General features: G+C 40.9%; 1 protein-coding gene across 6 annotated transcripts in view; it reads right to left on the reverse strand.

Moving 5' to 3' along the window:
- Positions 1-4,188, reverse strand: part of TENT4B (terminal nucleotidyltransferase 4B) — a 59,042-nt gene extending 54,854 nt beyond the window's left edge. For 2 of the 6 annotated variants that reach the window (XM_020985143.2, XM_020985142.2), the window contains exon 1: positions 3,152-3,956. In XM_020985143.2, coding sequence (XP_020840802.2) covers positions 3,152-3,870 — 719 coding nt within the window. In that variant the 5' untranslated portion in view covers positions 3,871-3,956. Of the gene's footprint in view, positions 1-3,151; positions 3,959-4,047 lie in introns of those variants that run through there. The other 4 variants (XM_078150081.1, XM_078150080.1, XM_078150079.1 and 1 more) reach the window with 4 other exon arrangements.
- Positions 4,189-20,667: the final 16,479 nt, after the last annotated feature.

Consider the following 20,667-nt stretch of genomic DNA (forward strand, 5'->3'; position numbering starts at 1 on the left):
TATGGCATTTGTCTTTTCATTTTCATTCCCACTACCATCACCCTAATTCAAGTCCTTATTGCTTCATACTTGGACTATTACAATAGTCTGACCTTGCTCTCCAGTCAGTAGTCTCTCTCATCCTCTTGCTGACAGACTGATCTTCCTAAAACAGTTTTGCTACCTGTCAGTTTCCCAGCTCCTCAAAAACTTTTAATGACTAAGAACCAAATGAGGGGTACAGACAAGTATTACAGAAATTCAGAAGAAACAACAATCAAGCAAACATTGGCTTTTCAGAGGTAGAACTTGAATTGTGGCTTGAAAACATAGCACTTAGACAAAAAAAGAGGAGAGGAGGCATTTCAGACATAGGTCACATGAGCTAAGGCTTGGAAACAGGAAAATGCAGGTCCTATTCTAGGAATAATGAAAAATAATAATTAGGCTACATCAGAAAGGAAAAAAAATAGATGAAAGACACAATCATAGAGGAGTCCTTGAAGATAATCTAATTCAAATCCCTCATTTTAAAGACTGAGACCCACAATGGTAAAAATGATTTTGCCCAGATGACCTGCTGAAGAAGAGATTCCTGAATGAATCAAGAGACTGAAGTAGGTGACCTTTGAAGTTCCTTTACAATTCTAAGATTCATTGCTTTAACATGGTAAGTTTTCATACCACAATGCCTCCATAATACAAGATATATAGCATTATCTTAAGTTCTTTAACTTTTATTTATCTTCTCTCCCCAACCAAACTGTAAATTCATGGAGAAAAGTTCATGTCATACACCTCTGTATTTTTGTTGTTGAGTCATTTCAGTCATATCGACTCTTCCTGACCCCATTTGGGATTTTCTTGGCAAAGACACTAGAATGATTTTGTCATTTCCTTCTCCAGCTCATTTTACAGATGAGGAACTGAGGCAAACAGGGTTAAGTGACTTGTCCAGGGTCACACTGCTAGTAAGTATCTGAGGCTGGATTTGAACTCAGATTCTCCTGATTCTAGCATTCTATCCACTGCAACACTATCACCTAACAGTGCTATACAATAAATGTTTGCTGCTTATGAGTTACATTTAATCTCAGAATCATATATGTTAATTTGCACTGAAAGTGTTAAAACTCCAGTTATTTTGAGTTGAGTTTTTAAAATATACGAAATGATAAGCCACCCCAAAAGGAAAAGAAGTATGATACATGAATCAAGCAAAACAAGGGTTTTCATCCCTACAAATATTCTTACAATAACACTTTAGGAACTGCTTAACAGACTCTGTAAAAGCTGGAAGACCCACACAAAAAACGAAATTTAAAAAATCTGTTTAACTGCTGGCACCTTCAGAAGTAAAACAAAATTTGGGAGGATAGGTATTAAAGGTCAACCTGCATTTAAACAGACTATTCCAAGAAAAAATGGAAATCTCTCTCATCCAGAAGCCATGCTTGAAAGGGCAAATTACTTAAGTCAGGATTTCTTTTCCTTTTTCTATAAAAACTTTACATGTGGAGAGACTCAAGTCTGAGATTTGTCACCATTATATTTCCTAAATATAACTGAAAAAAATCAATAAATATTATAGGTTTAATAATAAGATAACAATTCATCATTTATAATGTATCATTAGCAAGTTGCCAATGTTCATAACTTACTTTATTTTCTAACTCACATAGACACAGGTTTCAAAAAATTAAAATTATTGTATTTATTAAGTTTGGTTGACAATGATTATTATTCAGTTGGATTTCTTAAATTACCAGAAGCCCTTAATGTCAATTTTCTTGTTAAGTCAGGGGTTTATTCTCACATTTGAAAATGCTCCAAGTGTCCATTTCAGCCTGGACCTATTAACCTAGACATTAAGATCACCATGGATAGCGCCCTAGTAACTTTTAATAACACACCCTTATCATTAGGCCTAGTTTCTAATCTTAAAAGACCCCTCTTACAAAACCAAAGGATAAGTTTAAAGTGTATACCTATTCAAAGCATAAAATGTTCAACAGCCCTTCTCAAAGGAGTATTAATGATAATAGCGTTATAAAGGAGATACCTGCCTAGTAGAACCAGAAGGAAGCCACCAACTCATTTTACATAGACTCCAAGAATCGACAGAGACCATTCTTTTCATGACTGCTATTAAGGACTAAAATGCAATGGGTGATCAAAAAGCAAGACTCCAAACTCAGTAACTTATTTTGTTTCAGCTGCCCATTCTAGCATATACACACAAAATAGAGAATTTGTAAAAGAAAAAGTTTGGAAAACCATTAACTAGATTTACTGAACACAATGAAAATAGTCCAAAAGCTACCTTGGAAGAAAGAAAATCCTGTAACATTCCAGCACAGAAGCATTTCCAAAAAGACAAATCTAGCTGGAATCAATCTGTGCTTATGTACATAATTCACTAGGGGTCAGGTAAGATTCCATTTTGTAACAGCTGAACTTTAGACAGAGAGTCACTGGTGGTGCAACACTGAACTAATTAGCATAAAGTTAATCCCCTCTGGAAAGAAAAGCATTAGCAGAGCCTACACTATCCTCCCAGCATTATGGTACATATCACATTATTACGGTACACAGCCTAGGAAGACGGTGCTACGCATCAAACTCCTGGAAAGTTCTTTAGGGCCTTGAGCTTCCGCAAAGCAGAGGAGCATATGAACTGCACAGCTTTTGCCTTGTATTCTTTCCTGTAGAATAAGGAGGCCAGATACAGGTAGGTATTTAAAAAGGAAAGAAAAGCAGAAAGAGAAAAGAGAACCAACAAGGGTAAGTCACAGGCCACTGCCTTAATAGCCTGTCATGTTTCCAATTGGGAGATGGGGATAATCTCCCATTTTAAAAACTTTCATGAAGGAAGTACTCCCCCCCCAAGGCTCCTGGTTATCAAATGGGCCTTTAATGTCCCATGAGGGTTGAGATGTCCATGAAAAGTGACCTCATCTTTCTGTGTGATGGCAGAGGCAAGTGGACAATTGTGGAGGGGGTAAAAAGGTAGGTGGGAAGGGAAAACACCTCGGTCAAATATCCTGTGGAAACCAAGTGCACACAAGCAAAGGTGGTGTGAAGCCTCTACTCTTCCCCAGTCCCCACCCCACCCCCATCTCCATGAGAGTGCAATGACGTTAAGTCCCCATAGTGAAGTGGAAACACTCACCCCACGACTCCCTGGTTGTAGTTCCTCCTCTTCCAAGGGGTACCACTGTACAACCCTCCAGTTCCCGCTGTTCCAGCCAACCTACCACCGCCCCCTCCGCCTGCCCCGACCCCAGCAGCGGAGGCCGGGGCCGTGCTGGGGCTCAGCAGGCTGTAGTTGAGTCCGTAAGTGCTGGCCTTGTTGTCCCTTTTTCTCTTGTTGCTGTTGCCCGCGGCGGGGTCGGCGGTCTCCGCAGAGGAGGCTCCAGCCCTCCGGCTCCAGGCCCCGGGCTGGTGGTGGTTGTTGTTGTTGTTGGTCGTCTCTAAGGGCAGGAAGTCCCGCTGTTCGGGGGCCAGTGCGTGGCCGCCCAGGAGACGCTCCCCGGGGCGGTACATGCCCTCAGCTGGGGAGCTGCCGCTGCTGCTGCTGCTGCTACCGCCGGCGGGGGCCGTGGCGGGGCCGGCTGGGGCGGCGGCGGTGGCGGCGGAGGCGGCGGCGGGGCCGCTGGGGCTGCCCGTGTTGCTGTTGCTGCTGCTGCTGCTGCTGCTGCTGCTGGTGCCGCTCCCGCTGCTGCTGCTGCCGCTGCTCCCGCTGCTGCTGCTGCTGCTCGTGGCGCTGCTGTGACAGTGGTGGTTGAAGTAGAGGTTCCTCAGCCCCTGGGTCGTCTCCCAAATCTGCATCCACAAACTGTTGGAGGGTCCGAGCTGCTCTGGCTGAAACCAGGCGATCCTCGGATCCATCAAACGGCGGCCACTCTCCCCAGCCCCGCCCGCAGCCGCCGCAGCCGCCCCCTGCCCCCCAGCAGCAGCCGCCGCCGCCGCCGCCCCTGGCGGCTCCGGCCCCTCGCCGAGACCCCCCCGCCCCCTTCTCCCTCCTCTCCTCCTCCTCCTCCTCCTCCTCCTCCTCCTCAGGCGCACACTCTGGCCGGCGAGACGCCCACGGGGGCCTGCGAGCCGCCCCGGCCTCTCCTCACCGCCGCTCCTCCCGGCGTTTTCCCGGGCGGCAGCAATCGCTGTGGTGCCGCCGCCGCCCCTGCTGCTGGTGCTGCTGCTGCTGCTGCTGCTACTGCTGCTGCTAGTGGCGGTGGTGGTGGCGGTGGCGGTGGTGGCGGCGGTGGTGGTGGTGACGGCGGCACTGGCGGCGTTGGTTTCGTTTCCTGAGCCGTCTTCGTCGTCCCCTTCACCGCCTCTCCTTCCTCTGCCCCTCCTCCTCTGCCGCCGCTTCCTCTTCTTCTGTGGCCGCCGACCCACCCCCCCTCCCTCCCCTCCGCCAACCCCCTGTCACCGGGGTCCCAGTGCAAATGGCGGCGGCCGCGGCAGCAGTAGCTCTGGAGAGGGCGAGGGGCAGCAACGCGCCTGCTCCGTAGCGTCCTCGCTCGGCCCGGGGCGGGGCCTCAGCCGCCCCTGGCTCCGCCCCCTAGTCGCTCCTCCACTCCCCCTCCCTCCCCTTCCTTCCTCCTCCACTCCCCCTCCCCTCCCCTCGCAGGGTCCCGCCTCCCTCCTGCCCTTCTTACCCTCCCCCCAACCCCTCCGGCTGGGGAGGCCGCTCCCTGCGTCACAGAGCTAAAGGAGTGGGGCGGAGAAAGGGAAAGGGAGAGGGGTCAGAGCCTGGCGCGTGGGCCGCCAACTGCCCCCCCCATTATCTCTCCCCACCCCGGGCAACCGCCCCTCGAGCCTGCCACCTGAGATCTTGTAGTTTGGGGGGGCCCTAGTAAGACGGCGTGTCCCTTTTACCCCATGCTCCCAGACCAGATCATCGGTGGGAACAGGATCATTCATTCTAGTTCTTAGTTCCCTCATCTGCAAAATGAAGGGGATTGGACTAAAATGATCTCTAAGCACTTCCAACTCTAAATCGGGGTCCTATAAGTAAGCCTGTGGTCCCCACACCTCAGGCAGGCGCACAGTTTCAACCTCATCCTTACACACACGCACACACACCCCCTTCCTTCACACTAATTACACCTTTCCTCTTTACTTCAGCCTGAATTCCTCTCAGCCTCGCTTATCCGGTTTTAACCCAGGTCCTTCAGGATGCTAACAGCTCACAGCGTTTCAGCCCTGGTGTCCTTTAAAGGCATGGAGGCGTTTAGGATTGCAAAATACAAGGATTCCCATGCAGTTCCTAACTTGCTACTGTCTGGTCATCGATTTCCTCATCTGTAAAATTTAAGGGATTGGACTAACTGATCCTCTAAGGCCCTTTCCAGCTCCAAATCTTAAAATTAAATGACTTCCCTCTTTACCCTTTCATCTAGTCTTCACAACTTTACCTGTCACCCCCCCCCCTTCTCTCTCTCAAGCAACACAGCCAAAAGTTAAGAATTCAGTTTGGAGGCAATACCAATAATGGATATCTATGTAGCATTTTAAAGTTGGCAAAGGACTTCACACATATCTCACTTGAGCCTCAGAGCAGCCCTGTAAGGTAGATATTATAGACATCATCAGTTCCATTTTATGGATGAGGAAATTGGGGTTCACAAAGTTCAGCTGATTTGCCTATGGTCACCCAGCTGGTATCTGAGGCAGGATTTTTACCTAGATCTTCCTGAGCCAAAATAACCATTATACCCTACCCTACTTTCCACAAAAAGGAGCACCCCATATGAAAAAACTTCCAGTGCCCTCTAACTGCTAATTAACTCCCAACACCCCCAAATTCCTAACAGAAAATATCGAGAAAATGTGTCTTTATTTCATAGGCCAGTTCAACCACATACACGACTAGTGAAAAGAGCTCAGGTATTTAAGTCAGAAGACCTAGGGTCAAAACCCAACTTTGATGTTTCCTACCTGCAGATTCTTGGGCAAATCATTTTACCATTCTTCGTCTCACCCCACCTGTGGGTTGGTCTCTAAAGGGCCTTCTCAGCTTTAAATCCCATAAGCCTACATAAGTCTTGGGCCCGTACCACACCAAACACTGAAAGCCCTATCAAGCACTCATAAACCATCTTTCATACAAAGAAAGCTAAAGTATGAGCCTAATGGTAATAGAACCTTTTGCCTTACCATCTGGCTATTTATCTTACTAGAATGGCTCCTGATAGATCAGAATTTTTCTGTTAACTTTTTTTTTCCAGTTTGAAAACCACATTTTATTTGTAAAGGCGATTAGAAATATCTGATAACTTCTATTTTTAAGCAAAAACAAAAAAACAAGCAAAAACCATCCTTTCACATTTTTCTTTCTTCTATGGTTGTTAGTACAAGAAAAAAAAATGTCAGGCTTCCCTATTATGTTGCATTCCTAGACATAATGGAGAATAAGCTTTGTATTTGCAAACCAATCCAGCCCAACACACTCTGAATTGTTTTTCTAAGATCAAGATGGCTTACCCACAGACTCAACTGTGACAAGCTTTTTGCACTGCTTAAATGTAGGAAGTAAAGTTTAGTAAACCTAATGAAAAAGTTTGGACTCTGGGAGGATCAGTGGTGTCATACTGGGGTTTATAAGAAGGGAGAACACACCGAGAGGAAAAGCTCGGTCTGTCTTTCTGAGCAAGGGTGTAGATCACTGTACCAGCTGCACTGCCCTCAGCACCACGTGCTCTGTCCTGCCCAGTTACCCCAGGGGCAAAGTATCATCAGTTTACCAATGACTTATCATTTCAGGGATGTGCCACGTTCATTCTACTGCCCGGGCTCCTCATGTCCTTTTAAAAAATAAATAAATAAAAGGCAGTGCGCGAGTACCACACTGACCTTCAGAATGTCTTTAGATGGGAGGTCTTATCCATGCAGGCACAGCCAGAGCTGTTTTCTGGACCGCCTCTGGCTTACTGTTATTTAAAAGTCAACTGAGAAAAGGAAAGCAGAGGTGGCAGCTGTAGCACTCTGTTAACTTTAAACAAACACTCATAAAAACCTCTTGAACCACAAAGATCAGAAAATCAGGAAATAATATTGGCATCAGTGGTTTCCTAGAGTGATTATAATATTTCTTTCTGTGCCTCTTACTAGTAACAAAGATTAAGTGTTAAAAACAGTTTTAAGTATTAAAATCATCAAGGGAAAAAGAGGGAGTGAATGAGAAAATGTAGGCATTAAGGCAGGTTCAAAGTCCAAACCAAGTCATTGAAAACTGACTTTTAACTTCTATTTTGGGAACCGAATATACTGGAAAGTTTTTTTGGCAAATAATGAAAATCTCCTTTACTTATCAACCAGACAGGTGCTGCTATTCTTTCTTTCTTATAAAAAGTATAACACTGCAAGAAATATGGAAAACACAAAAAACCGGAATGTTGTTTCATTTTAGAGACAACAGAGTGTTCACACAAGTATTTTTTAAATGTTTTCCTGTGGTGAAAATTGCCATAAAATTTATAAAATTGTTAGAAATACAGAAATGTACTAATAATTAGCAATGTTTTATAATTTTCTTCCTGAAAAACCTGCGAAACTTTGAAAAATAATGCATAAGTATTATACCAAAGTGATTTTCCTAAAGTTCAGGCCTGATCGTGTCACTTTTCTACTCCCAAAGGCCCACCATTGCCTCTATAATCCAGTTATAAGCTTCTCAAGGCTCTTAAAGCCCTGGCCACAACTTACCTTTCCAGGCCAAGTCTTTTTTTTTTTCCTTCTGTTTTCCTTTTAGGCAATTGGGGTTAAGTGACTTGCCCAGGGTTACACAGCTAGTAAGTGTCAAATGTTTGGTCTGAGGCTGGATTTGAACTCAGGTCCTCCATGACTTCAGGGCTGGTGCTCCATCCACTGCACCACCTAGCCATCCCCTCAACTTACCTTTCCAACATGCTTTATCTATTACTCCTCTTCAATCCAATACCCAGCCAAAGTGGTTTTTCTGCTGTTCCTCACACAGGACTCTCCATCTCCTGTCTCCACAACTTTGCACTGCTGCCTTTCTCCTACCTGGAGTGCACTGTCTTTTCAACTGAATCCCTTAGAATCAATCCCTTGTTTCCTTTCTACTTGAAACTTGTCCTCATCCCTCTAAGTTCAGGTGTTCTTAACTTGGCAAGGCCCATGAAATAGTTTTTTTTTTAATTTGATAACTAAATATAATTTGTTTCCTTTATAATTTTATATATCGTATGCATTTGAAAACATTATTCTGAGAACAATTCCATCTACTTCAATAGACTGCCAAAGAGGCCAAGACACTAAATAAGGTTAATAATCCCTGCTGTAGCTGATAGTTCCCTTCCTCCCCCTATCCTGCAAATGCATTTCATATTTGTTTCATATATACGTATGTTTATGTTTTCTCCCCTGATAAACTGTTGGAACTCTAGACCAAAAAGTATTGGTAGTATAATGGCCACATTAAAGTATACATTTGTTCATGCAAACTAGAAGAAAACATTTCACATAAGAACAACAATCTGCTAGGCTCCTAGGCTTCTCTATTACTTGCCTTTTGGAGAATGTATTTCTTTAGATTTCTAGATAGCCTTCTTCCCACCACACTACCGCCTCTACCAGAGTCCACATACTGCGGGAACCTCAACCCTAGGGCCAGCCCTCCTGATCATTGGCTGCCCCCCTCCCATCTCTTCCAGTCCTAGAACCAAAAACTATAATCAGATAAATTCTATCATAATTCCTGGATGGGGTATGTCAGTCATCACCATCTCAATAACTTTTACTGTCCAGGTAACTTTCCAGCTAATCTTTTAACATGTGTTGTTGTTTTTAATCCCATTAGTAAATTCCTTGAAGGCAGGTATTTGTACCCTAGAGCTTAACCTGGTGTTTACCACTATAGTAAATTCTTTTTTTTTTTAACATATTTTTATTAATTTATTTTGATTTATCAATAATCATTTCCATATGCTTTTGAGTTTAAAATTTTTCTCCCCCTTCCTCCCCACCACTCTCCCCAAGACGGCCCACAATCTGATATAGGCTATACATTTACACTCCTATTAAACATATTTTCACATTAGTGATGTTGTAAGTAAAAATTAAATCCAATAGGAGGAACCATCAGAAAGGGGAAACAAAACCCAACAGAAGGTAAAAATAAGTGAGAGCGATTAGACTTCCATAGTTCTTTCTTTGGATGTGGACAGCATTTTCCATCCCAAGGCCTCTGGAGATGTCTTAGATCCTTGTATTGCTGAGAAGGGTTCAGTTTAACAATGTTAGTCATCGCACAACATGGCTGTTATTGTGTACAACGTTCTCTTGGTTCTGTTCACTTCACTCAGCATCAGACCATACAAGTCTTTCCAGATTTTTCTGAAGTCAGCCTGTTCATCATTTCTTACAGCACAATAGTATTCCATTACATTCATATACCACAGCTTGCTCAGCCATTCCCCAATGGATGGGCACCCTCTCAATTTCCAATTCTTTGCCACCACAAAAAGAGCTGCTATGAATATTTTTGTACATGTGGGTTATAGTAAATTCTTAATAAATGTTTTTGATTCATTCATTAATTTCAATCAGCCTACAATCAAGTTTCAATCAGCCTACAATTCAGAAACTATTGGTTCAAATCAAGTATCATTATACTTGCTAACTCACATGACTCTACAACATGATACCTTTCCACCCAAAATTCACTTGGGATCCGTATGTGGTAGAAAACCCACTAATTCAAAAGGCAGTGCTGTCCCACTTCCAGATAGCATTAAGTGTTAGGGAGCTTTCCTTTAATACTGCACCTAAATATGCCTCTCTGTAACTTCCACTGCCTGTTCCCAATCCAGTCCTCTGAAGTCAGGTACAACAAAGTCAACCTCTTCCCCACGACAATTCTTCAAATACTTGTAGAGCTAACATGTCTGTGTCCCTTCCCCCACCCCACCACCCCACAGTCACTTGCCTCTGGACACATCAGTTTATCGGCATCCAGACCTGAATACAATACTTCACATGTGATCTCAGTGTGGCAGTATGCAGTAAGATTATCTTTCTCCCAGTCTTATACAATATTTCCTTCAAGGTACCGTAAGTACCCTGCAGTAAGTACCCTGGACTATAATTAGAGTCTGATGACTTGATCTCTCTTAGCAGAGAAGGTAATATTGAACCAATCAATTGACAAACATTTATTGTCAGGCACTGTGCTAAGAGCTTGGGATACAGAAAAAGACAAAAACACATTCCCTGTCCTGATGGAGCTCACATTCTAATGGGGGAAACAACAGACAAACAGCTGTGCACATAATATAGAAAAATCTAGAGGGAAGGCAGAAACAATGGGGATAACTAGGGAATGTCTCTTACACAAGGTAGAATTCAAGCTGCCTTGAACATGAATCCATCTAATAGTTGGTTATTTATTACTTGATGATAAATTTTGTTTCTTTCATAAAAACCTGCCTCAACTACATCAAGAAACTGATTTTTTAAAAGAAAAAGCCACATAGGATTTCTGAATGACTCCACTTTTTCTCCTCTCACTTTTTTCTCAGTCCCTTGTAATCTGACTTCCAATCTTATCATTCCACCAAAATTGCTCTCTCCAAAGTTACTAATGATGTCTTAGTTGTCTGATGGCCTTTTCTCAGTCCTCATTCTCCCTGACTTCTCTGCAGCCTTTGAAACAGTTGATCACTCTCTCCTCCACTCTCTTCTCTCTAGGTTTTCCAGATACCACTCTCTCCCCAGATCACCACCTCCCCTAACTTTAGGTGTCCCTCAGGCTTCTGTCCTGGCTCCCCTTCTCTTTTCCCTCTATACTACTTTACTTGGTGATATCATCACCTTCCATGGATTTAGTAAACATCTCCACGCTGATGATTCTCAGATCTACCTTTCCTGTCCCAGTCTCCCTGTTGACTTGAATCTCCAATCTCTAACTGCATTTCAGACATTTTGAACTGAATGTCCTGCAGTCATATTAAACTTAATTATGTCCAAAATGGAATTCATTATCTTTTCTCCTAAACCTTCCCCTACTCCTCCTACCTTCTCTGTTACTATAGAGGGCCACACCATCCTCCCAATCCCTTAAACTTGCAATCTAGGATTCATCCTGGATTCATTATCTCTCACACCCATTCCACCCGGCCATATCCAATGTGTTACTAAGGCTGTCAATCTCAACTTTACAACATTTCTCAAATATGCCCCTTTCTTTCCTCAGACACTGCTACCACTCTGGTGGAAGCCCTCATCTCCTCATATCTGGATTACTGCATTAGCCTGCTGGTGGGTCTGCCTGCCTCAAATTTCTCCCCACTCCAATCCATCCTCCATTCAGCAACTAAAGTGCAGGTCTGATCATATCACCCCCACCACCACCCCCATCCACAATAAACTCCAGTAGCTTCCTATTGTCTTCAGGATCAGATAAATACAAAATGCTCTGTTTGGCATTCTGAAGCTTTTCATAACCCAGCCCCCTCCTAACCTTTCCAGTCTTGTTCTCCAATACATACTTTTTGATCCAGTGACACTGGTCTCCTGTCTGTACCAGGAACAATACACTTCATTTCTAGGCTCCAGGCATTTTCTCTAGTTGTCCTTCATGCCTGGAATGCTCTCCCTCCTCTGCTCTGTCTACTAACCTCCCTGACTCCCTGACAAGAAGCCTTTCCCAACCACCTCCCTCTTTTTTTTTGGGGGGGGGCAAGGCAATTGGGGTTAAGTGACTTGCCCAAGTAAGCATCAAGTATTTGAGGTTAGATTTGAACTCAGGTCCTCCTGACTCCAGGACCAGTATTCCATTCACTGAGTCACCTAGCTGCCCCACAACTAGTGTCTTTCCTCTGTTAATTATTTCCTATTTATCCTGTATAAAGCTTGCTTTGTATATGTTTACATGTCATATTCCCCATTAGAGCATAAGCTCCATTAAGAGCAGGGACACTATCTTCTGCCTACTTTTGTATACCCAGATTAGTACAGTTCCTGTTGCATTTAATAAATGTTTATTAATTGATTGATTGACTTCACTCTTTTCACTTCTGGAACTCCTAATTTAATCTAGGCTGTCCAGGATGAATGCCTCATTTAGCCCACGATTTTTTAGCCCATCTCCACCATGCTTCAGCTGAAATCCCTATCATCCCCTAGCCATCTGTCTTGCTGCAAGGTATATACCTTCCTTTACCTCCTCCTAGTTCTGGGTAGACTAGGCATCACAGGTAGGCCTATGATTTCATTGGCAAAGGGAACTGCCAGATAAGGAAACTTTCTCTAACAATGCAGGTTGGCACCTTCTCTGCAATTTGTAGTTTTGGAAAGTTGCCTAGAGCATTGAGGGATAAAATGACTTGTCTAGGGTCACTCAGCCAGTATGTATCAGAGGTGGGACTTGAGCTGCAGTTCTCTTTGCTCCCAGGCTAGCTCTCTACCCTTGCCACCCCTCTGGAACCATAATCAAATCAATTTTGACATTGCTCCTCGAATTGTTATTCAGTTGTTTTTCAGTCGTGTCCAACTCTTCATGATCCCATTTGGGGTTTTCTTGGCAAGGATACTGGAGTGGTTTGCCAATTCCTTCTCTACCTTATTTTACAGAGCTGGAACTGAAATAGAGTTAAGTGACTTGCCCAGGGTTACACAGCTAGTAAGTGTCTGAGGCTGGATTTCACCTCATGAAGATGAGTCTTCCTGATTCCCAGTCTAGCACTCTATCTACTGTACCAACTAGCTGCCCCTGGAAAAAGTCTGCCAATCTACTCTCTTAAGTCAGCTAGGTGGTGAGATAAGATGGAAAGCTGGACTTTGAGTTAAGCAGACCTAGGTTCAAATCCAGCCTTAGACACTTAGTAGCTGTGTGACCCTGGGCAAGTCACTTAGTCTCTGTCTGCTTCAGTTTCCTCAACTATAAAATGGAGATAATAAAAGTACTTCTCTCATATGGTTGTTATGAAGATCAAATGAGATAATACTTATCAGGTGATTAGCACTGTGTCTGGCATAAGGGTGGGGAACCTGTGGCCTCAGGCTGCAATTCTCCCACCCCTGGTCTGGCACTTGATAGGCATTTAATAATTGTTTCCTTCCTTCTTTCCTTCCTACCTAAGGCTATACTAACATACCTGTGACTTTACAAAACAAAACACCCTTCCCTGCCCACAGCCATGCAGATCTACACTCTCTACAGACTCCTCTTCCTCCTTGCTTGCAACATACTCCATCCTAGGTACCTTGCCCCTTTTCACTAATATCTTCCTCCTCAGGACTACTGTTTTATAAATAACTCCAGCCATACTTTCTCTCATTCTCACCTGTACTCTCCAGAATCCTCATCTTTACCCCAGATCAGGTACTTTTCCTCCTATCCCATTCATTCCCCCCCTGCAACTAACTTCCCTCAACACTCTCCACTCTTCAAGCACTCCTACATATGTTGTATCCCTCCTGACCCATTAGAATGTAAGTTTCATTAAAAGAAAAAGAAAAGAAAAAAGAAAAAAAAAAGAAATACTCTACCACAGAACGTAAGTTTCTTGAGGGAAGATACTGTATAGCTTCCTTTTATTTGTACCCCCAGCATTTAGCTCAGTGCCTGGCATATAGTAGATGTTTAATAAATATTCTATTAAGTAGAACGTAAGTTCTTTGAAGCCAAGTATGTATCTGTTTCATATTTGCATCTCCACAATTTAGCACTGTGCTTAAACCATATTAAGTGCTTAACAAATACTTTTTCATTCATTCATACATTCAAGAAATATTATTCTATACCTTTCCACCAAAGGTACTTCTTATTTCTAAAGGATATATAGACTACAAGACAGACTTTCTTGCACTCCATAAACTTATAGTCTGGTTGGGGAGAAAAGACCAAAACCTAAAAATCTGAATTATACAAGGCCTAAAAGACTTACTCTTCTCACTCTCTTCCTTTCCTTTTCCCCGTCTTTGTTTTCTCTCCTTACATTCTCTCACTTATAGCTTTTTGTGGTTAACTGTCAAAGTATTCCATAAGTATTCTATAACCATTTAGAAATGTCATAAATAATATCCCTAACTACCCCCAAATAAAATCATTTTGATTCAGAAAGAAATCTGCTTTGGTGTCCAAAGAGATATACATCACTAACTAAAATGATCAATTTTAGGGATTGCTCAGCATTTTCATTTTGCTGGTGCAAAGAACTGACATTTATTATGTTCTTAAATCTCATCTGCATTAAATGTACAAATCAGTGAGCCAAAGAACAAAGATATCATAATACTTGGGCATTTCCTTCCATAATATGTGGTCTTACTCATTCTGAGTACAATATTCGAGTACTCATGGTGAAAACGTAAAACTGACAGTCTCTCAGCTGGAATGATTTATACAGAAATGGATTCTGCAGGATAATTCAATATTGGAATGTAAAGAAGGCAAGTTATACAAGAGTGAGTCAAGTTTAAATATATTTACAATGATTTATTAACTTGAAGAAAACAGAAAAGAAATTGCTTGCAAATATTTTATATTATTGTTATTCAATCAATCTGTGAGAATATTTTATTAAATCACATCCTGATAATGAATAAACAATAGAAATAATCTGTAATGATATAGTAAGTGTTTTAGTTTGTGCTGTATCCGCTCAAGGTATCAAAAATCCTGGTCTTGTGCTCTATTTATAATGCTTCCCCATTTCCTATTAAAGAATAGATTACATTGCTCTATTTTCTTACGATTGGAATGTGGATCCTGGGTAGCAAAGGAGTGCTTTCTCTAGAAGCTGCAATGACTCTCAGTCACCCCTAGGAAAACCTGCAAACTTCTCTGTTTAGCATTTAATGTCCTTCACGATCTGGTTCCAGCCAATCTCTCCAGACTGGTTATATATTACTTCCCTCTTACAGGCTCTATTTTCCAGCGAAACTGGACTATTTAATGTTCCTCATATACAACATTTCATCTCTTGTCTCTGTGCCTTTACAAAGGATGTCCCTGACACATGGAATCTTCCCTCTCCTCAGCTCCAATTCTTGGAATCTTTAGCTCAAGACTCAGTCAAGTACCACCTCTCACCTCTCAGTAGTTGCTGTTGGGACCCTCTAAATTACTTTGTATTTGTTTTGTACGTATTTTGTATTTATATGTGTACATGTTGTTTCCCACCTGATTTCTCCGCCCCCCCCCCCACAGAATTTAGACTCCTGCGTCTTTGGGTCCCTAACACCAAGCAAGTCTGGCCCATAGGCCCATCGTTGTAGAATTGAACTAAATTCTCAAATATTATCAAGAAAGCTTATTGGAAGTATTGTGGAAACCTATTTCCTCATCCAATGAGTCATTATTTCTTTCAAACTCACTTGGGAAAATCTCTCACTGAGCTCTTCTGTCATCCTTTGGGAAAGTTTTATGTCTTACTGTATTATATACAATACCATATTACACTGGTTTCACATAGTGGTTTTCAAGATTGATAACTACTTTAACTTGTTTCTGGTTTTAATGGGCATCAATAATAGTTAAATCTTCCAAAGAATTACCAAACTCACCTACCTGCATGGTAGACATAACATGATGCCACAGATCTCTTACCATTTAGCAGATAGTCCCAATCCTAGGGCTTTACTCCAAAATTAGGGAATCCCCAAAAGAAATCAAGTAGCAACCTAGCTTGAGCCCTCCAAGATTCAAGATGGCCCTTTTTTCTAGCATGTTAAAAAGCAGACAATTTTGGTTAATTGGTACTGGCAAAATGTGCAAAACTTGGAGGCTCACAAACCTAATGAACCTGAATATTTTACCCAATTTTTACCTAAGCATCCGGCCTATGTATAAGATATAAAACTCTGACTGTTCTTCATTACCAAACATTGCAGAAACTTTGAAAACCTAAGCATTCCATTCCTCTATTCTTACTCTGTGATGTTGTTCTGCCACTACATATCCACCGGGAAATGTAATATTTACTCTCTACTTATACAGTATCTTGTGTTATAAAATCTGAATTTATGCAGTCTGTGACAAGAACTTCCTAATACCATTTTTCTTGTTTGACTTTTGGGAACCAATGTTATGCTCCTTATTTAGTGGACATCATCGATGAAGGAAAAAGAAAAAGAGAAATGCCTAAAAAGTTATTAAACTGTATGTGCCCTTTGAATCAGTAACACTATAACTAGGTGTATACACCAACGAGATCAAAGAAAGAGGAAAAGGTCTTATAGCAAAACATAGGCAACCCTTTTTTTAGTGGCAAAGAACTGAAAACCAAAGGGTGCCAAACAATTTGGAAATGGTTGAACAAATTACAGCATATGAATCTAACAGAATACTTGTGCTATGAGAAATGATCAAAGAGCTAATTTCTTTTTTTTTAAGTATAGGTTTTTTTATTTTTAATTTTTTAATTTTTAAAAATTTTTAAAAATTTATTTCTTTTTAGTTTTCAACATTTACTTCCACAAGATTCTGAGTTCCAAATTTTCACCCCATCTCACCCCTCCCCTACCCCAAGATGGCATGCATTCTGAATATCCCTTCCCCTAGCCTGCCCTCCCTTCTATCTCTCCCCCTCTTCTCTTATCCTCTTCCCCTTCTACTTTCCTGTACGGCAGGACAGATTTCTGTACCCCAATTCCTGTATTTCTTACTTCCCAGTTGCATGTGAAAACATCTTTTAAAAATGTATGTTTTTAAAACTTTGGGTTCCAAATTTTCTCCCTTCCTCCCTCCCAACCCACCCCCATTGAAAAGGCAAGCAACTCAATATAGGTTATACATGTAATGTAAAACACTTCCATAGTAGTCATGTTGTGAAAAACTAACTCTTATTTCCCTTAATCCTATCCTGCTCCCCCATTTATTCTATTCTTTCTTTTGACCCTGTCCCTCCTCAGAAGTGTTTGCTTCTGATTACCCCCTTTCCCAATCTGCCCTGCTCTATTGTCCCCTTCTCCCCCTATTTTCCTGTAGGGTAAGACAAATTTCCATACCCAGTTGAGTCAAATCCTACAAGAATAAGATTCACTCATTCCCTCTTACCTTCCCCTGTTTCCCCTCCACTGTAAGAGCCTTTTTCATTTCTGTTTTTTGGGAGATAATTTACCCCATTCTACCTCTCCTTTTCTTCTTCTCCCGGTATAATCCTCTCTCACCCCTTAATTTTATTCTCTAGATATGATCCCTTCATCTTCAACTCACCCTGTGCCCCCTATCTATCTATCTATCTATCCATCTATCTATCTATATCTATACATACATATAATTTTTTCCCCTCCAAAGGTCTCATGAGTTATAAAATATCATTCAAAGAGATAATTTCAAAAAAACAACTTAGAAAGACTTGTATGAATTGATGCAGAGTAAAATGAGTAGAACCAGAACAATTTATACTATAATATCCACAATGTAAAAATGAATAATTTTGAAAGACTGAAGAACTTAGTTCAATATAAAGATCAACCACAATTCCAGAGGGCCAGTGATAAAAAATGCTACCCATTCTCTTGACAGAGAAGACATATTCTGGCAGAGCAAGACATATTTTTGGAGAGGGTAAATATAGGAATTAATTTTGTTACAAGGGTTTTCTTTTTCCAACAAAGAGGGAGGTGAGAGGGAGGGAAAAAAAATAAATGCTTGACAATTTTTAAAAAGTGTAACTTTAGAAAGAGAAATGCTCTCAAAAATGACATGAAAAGGGGGAAGAGAAACTAAACGGTCATGAGACATTATGACTAAATCCAATTTATCTTTTAATGCCATGGAATCTTTTACAAGTTATACAGAGAAACAAACAATTGATCTGGCTCATTTGCCTCTCTGGTCTCTAATACAAAATCAAATGGATCTGTGATCTTATCAATGCAGATATTTCCAATAATAATGCATATTCCTATCCTGTGTAACTCTTGTCTACATTCTTTAATAAGTTCACCATAGTGCAGGGAGGGGAACCCAATGTACTGAGGCCTTTCCTTGATTTCCCTTAAATGTGGCATAGACACAAAAGGTGTACATGTGTTATTCATTGGTTATATCTCTTACTCACCATTTGACCAACTTTTTCAACTGTACATTTCTTTCATGACATTGTTTTCTTCTCTTTTTCCTTAAATAATTCAGAAAGATACTTGGTGGCAAATTCTTTGGCCATGGCAATGCATGGCACCTAGAAATATGGAAATAACTTCAAAACTCATGCAGCTTATTCACTGTATATACCTACAGCTGAAGCCAATTTTTCAAGGAGGAGTAAATCTAATTTAATTTGTGACACATAAAGCCAAAAAGCATGGTAAGGCCAAAGAAAGAAAGAAAATGGAATTAGACAGAAATCTGCTTTCTTGTCTCAATTCTACCCACTAGATCATTGTATGACCTTGGGCGAGTCATTGAGCCTAAATTTCCTCCTATAAAATGTGAAAGTTGGACTAGGTGATCTCTCTGTTTTCTGCCAACTCTAAAAATCCTATGATTCTTTATCCACAACTTTTCTGTATTTTCACTCTCCTCTTTAAAAGACACAGGGGGTGGAATATCTAATTAAATCATGAATTTGCATTCCAAAGACCATTAAATTTGAATTACTTCTCCCTCCATATTCATCATCCCCTCTTCCAAGACCTTTAAGAAACATCTATCCCTCTGAGATTTTTAACATCTTCACTGAGAAAATTCCCACAAAACAATCTGAAAATGATTTGAACTTGAAATCCAAGCTGTCACTCTCTGTTAAAGAAGCTGGCATAGTGGGGTTATTTAAATTGGTCTAGATAAGGCAAGTCAGCCAAAGCCCGAGTTTTCCAAAGGTAAAGTAAAGCAGAGCAATTGAGTTATTTACGTAATTCCCTTATTTTACAAACAGAAACAGGCATTTTATATGAGAAGAATATGATATGACGGAGTTATTCTGGAGTCCTGGAAATAATTTAGCTCTTTACATTGGAAAGCAATCAGACTAACTGAAAGAAGCTCTAGAATCAGCTGAAATCAATAGTCAAGAGTCAGCATTCAGGCTAGGACCATGAAACAGTTTTACAAACCCATTGCATAGCTAGGGAAAATTGAGTCATACGTTAGTATGCCCTAAGGTCATATCCAGTAAAATGCCAGAAATAGAAGCTGCCAAGTTACCCAAGCTGTTCAGGTGTGTCTAAACAATAAAGTCCCGATCTATCACATCTTGCTGGTGGAGCAGTTACATTTTTGTAGCTATACCATTATTGTGAAACTAGCCCATGTAACATATTGATACAGTAAAATGTTAAAAATGATCTGTAGAAGAGGAGTATGGAGATGGACCCATCAAAGTTTAAGCAGATTAAAAAAAAAGATACTGCATCCTTAATAATAAACTACATAAACTATAAATTTATATATAAAATAAATAAAAGATACTGTACCCTTAAAAATAAACCACACCCTTAACTTCCTATGATTAGAAGAGAATGATAATACAAGCCAATTTATTGAGCCTGCTTCAAAATTTTAAAATTGGACTTGAACACGATTACAATTGCTGCTCAATCATTAATCAGCATGTATGGATTGATGATGAAGAAGCAGAAAGTTCCAGCCAAAATAGAGCATTAGCTGGTCTTTGACACGATCCTGCCCTCTCCCTTTCAGTGCACCTGTGGTTTTAAAGATTATCTCTCATCCCTAGAATGTTCTTCCTTCACTTTTACACTTGTTGAAATTCTCTGCCTTATGGCCTGGCTCAAGTGCCAATTATTCCATAAAGTTTGCTCTAGCTCCCTTACCCCAATTGAAAGTTCATATGATTTACGGATTTTTTTCAAACTTTTGTAGTCAGGAACTCGGACCCATCCTTCCAAGTTTTCCTCTTTTTTTATTTAAACTTTTAAACTTTTTTTTTATAAGCATTTATTTTTTTTTCTCCCACTCACCCTCCATCCCACCCAAGTTGAACAATAAAAAAGAAAAAAGAAAACCCTCAAAACAAATAAGCACAGTCCAGCAAAACAAATTCCAACATTGGCCATGTTAAAAAAAAAAGTATAACTTTCCTGCATTTTAAGTCTATCACCTCTGTGGTGAGTAATGTGCTTCTTCTTTGAAACTCTGGAATTGCGGTAGGTCATTACATTGACTAGAGTTCTAAAGTCTTTCAGAGTTTTTATTTTTTAATAATGTGATTGTAATTGTATTAATTGTTATCCTAGTTTTGCTCACTTAACTCTGCTTCGGTATATTCATATATCATACATAATTTGCTTAGCCATACCCCCAATAGGTAGGTACCCCCTAAGTTTGCTTTTTTTTTTTTGCTACTATGAAAAGAGCGATTAGAAATTTTTTTGGTACATCTGGGTCCTTTTCTTCTTTATTTGGTCTTTTTGGACTATAGGCTTAGTCATGGTATTTTTAAATCAAAGGGTACATACAGAAAATTTAGTGAATTTTGGGACAGGGTTCCAAACTGCTTTCCAGAATGGCTATAGCAATTCTTAGCTCTAACAAACTGTATTAATGTGCCTGCTTTTCCACAGCCCCACCAACATTTGTCATTTTTGCCAATCTGGTAGGTGTGAAGTAAAACCTCAGAGTTGCTTTAATTTACATTTCTCCAATTATTAGTGATTTGGAAATATGGTTGGCTGTTGATAGTTTGGATTTCTTTGAAAACTGCCTGTTCTGGGGCAGCTAGGTGGCATTGTGGATAGAGCACCGGC

This window comes from Phascolarctos cinereus, unplaced genomic scaffold (genome assembly GCF_003287225.1).
Source record: "Phascolarctos cinereus isolate Bilbo 61053 unplaced genomic scaffold, phaCin_HiC Scaffold_2;HRSCAF=192, whole genome shotgun sequence".
In the NCBI taxonomy this organism is placed as follows: Eukaryota; Metazoa; Chordata; class Mammalia; order Diprotodontia; family Phascolarctidae; genus Phascolarctos; species Phascolarctos cinereus.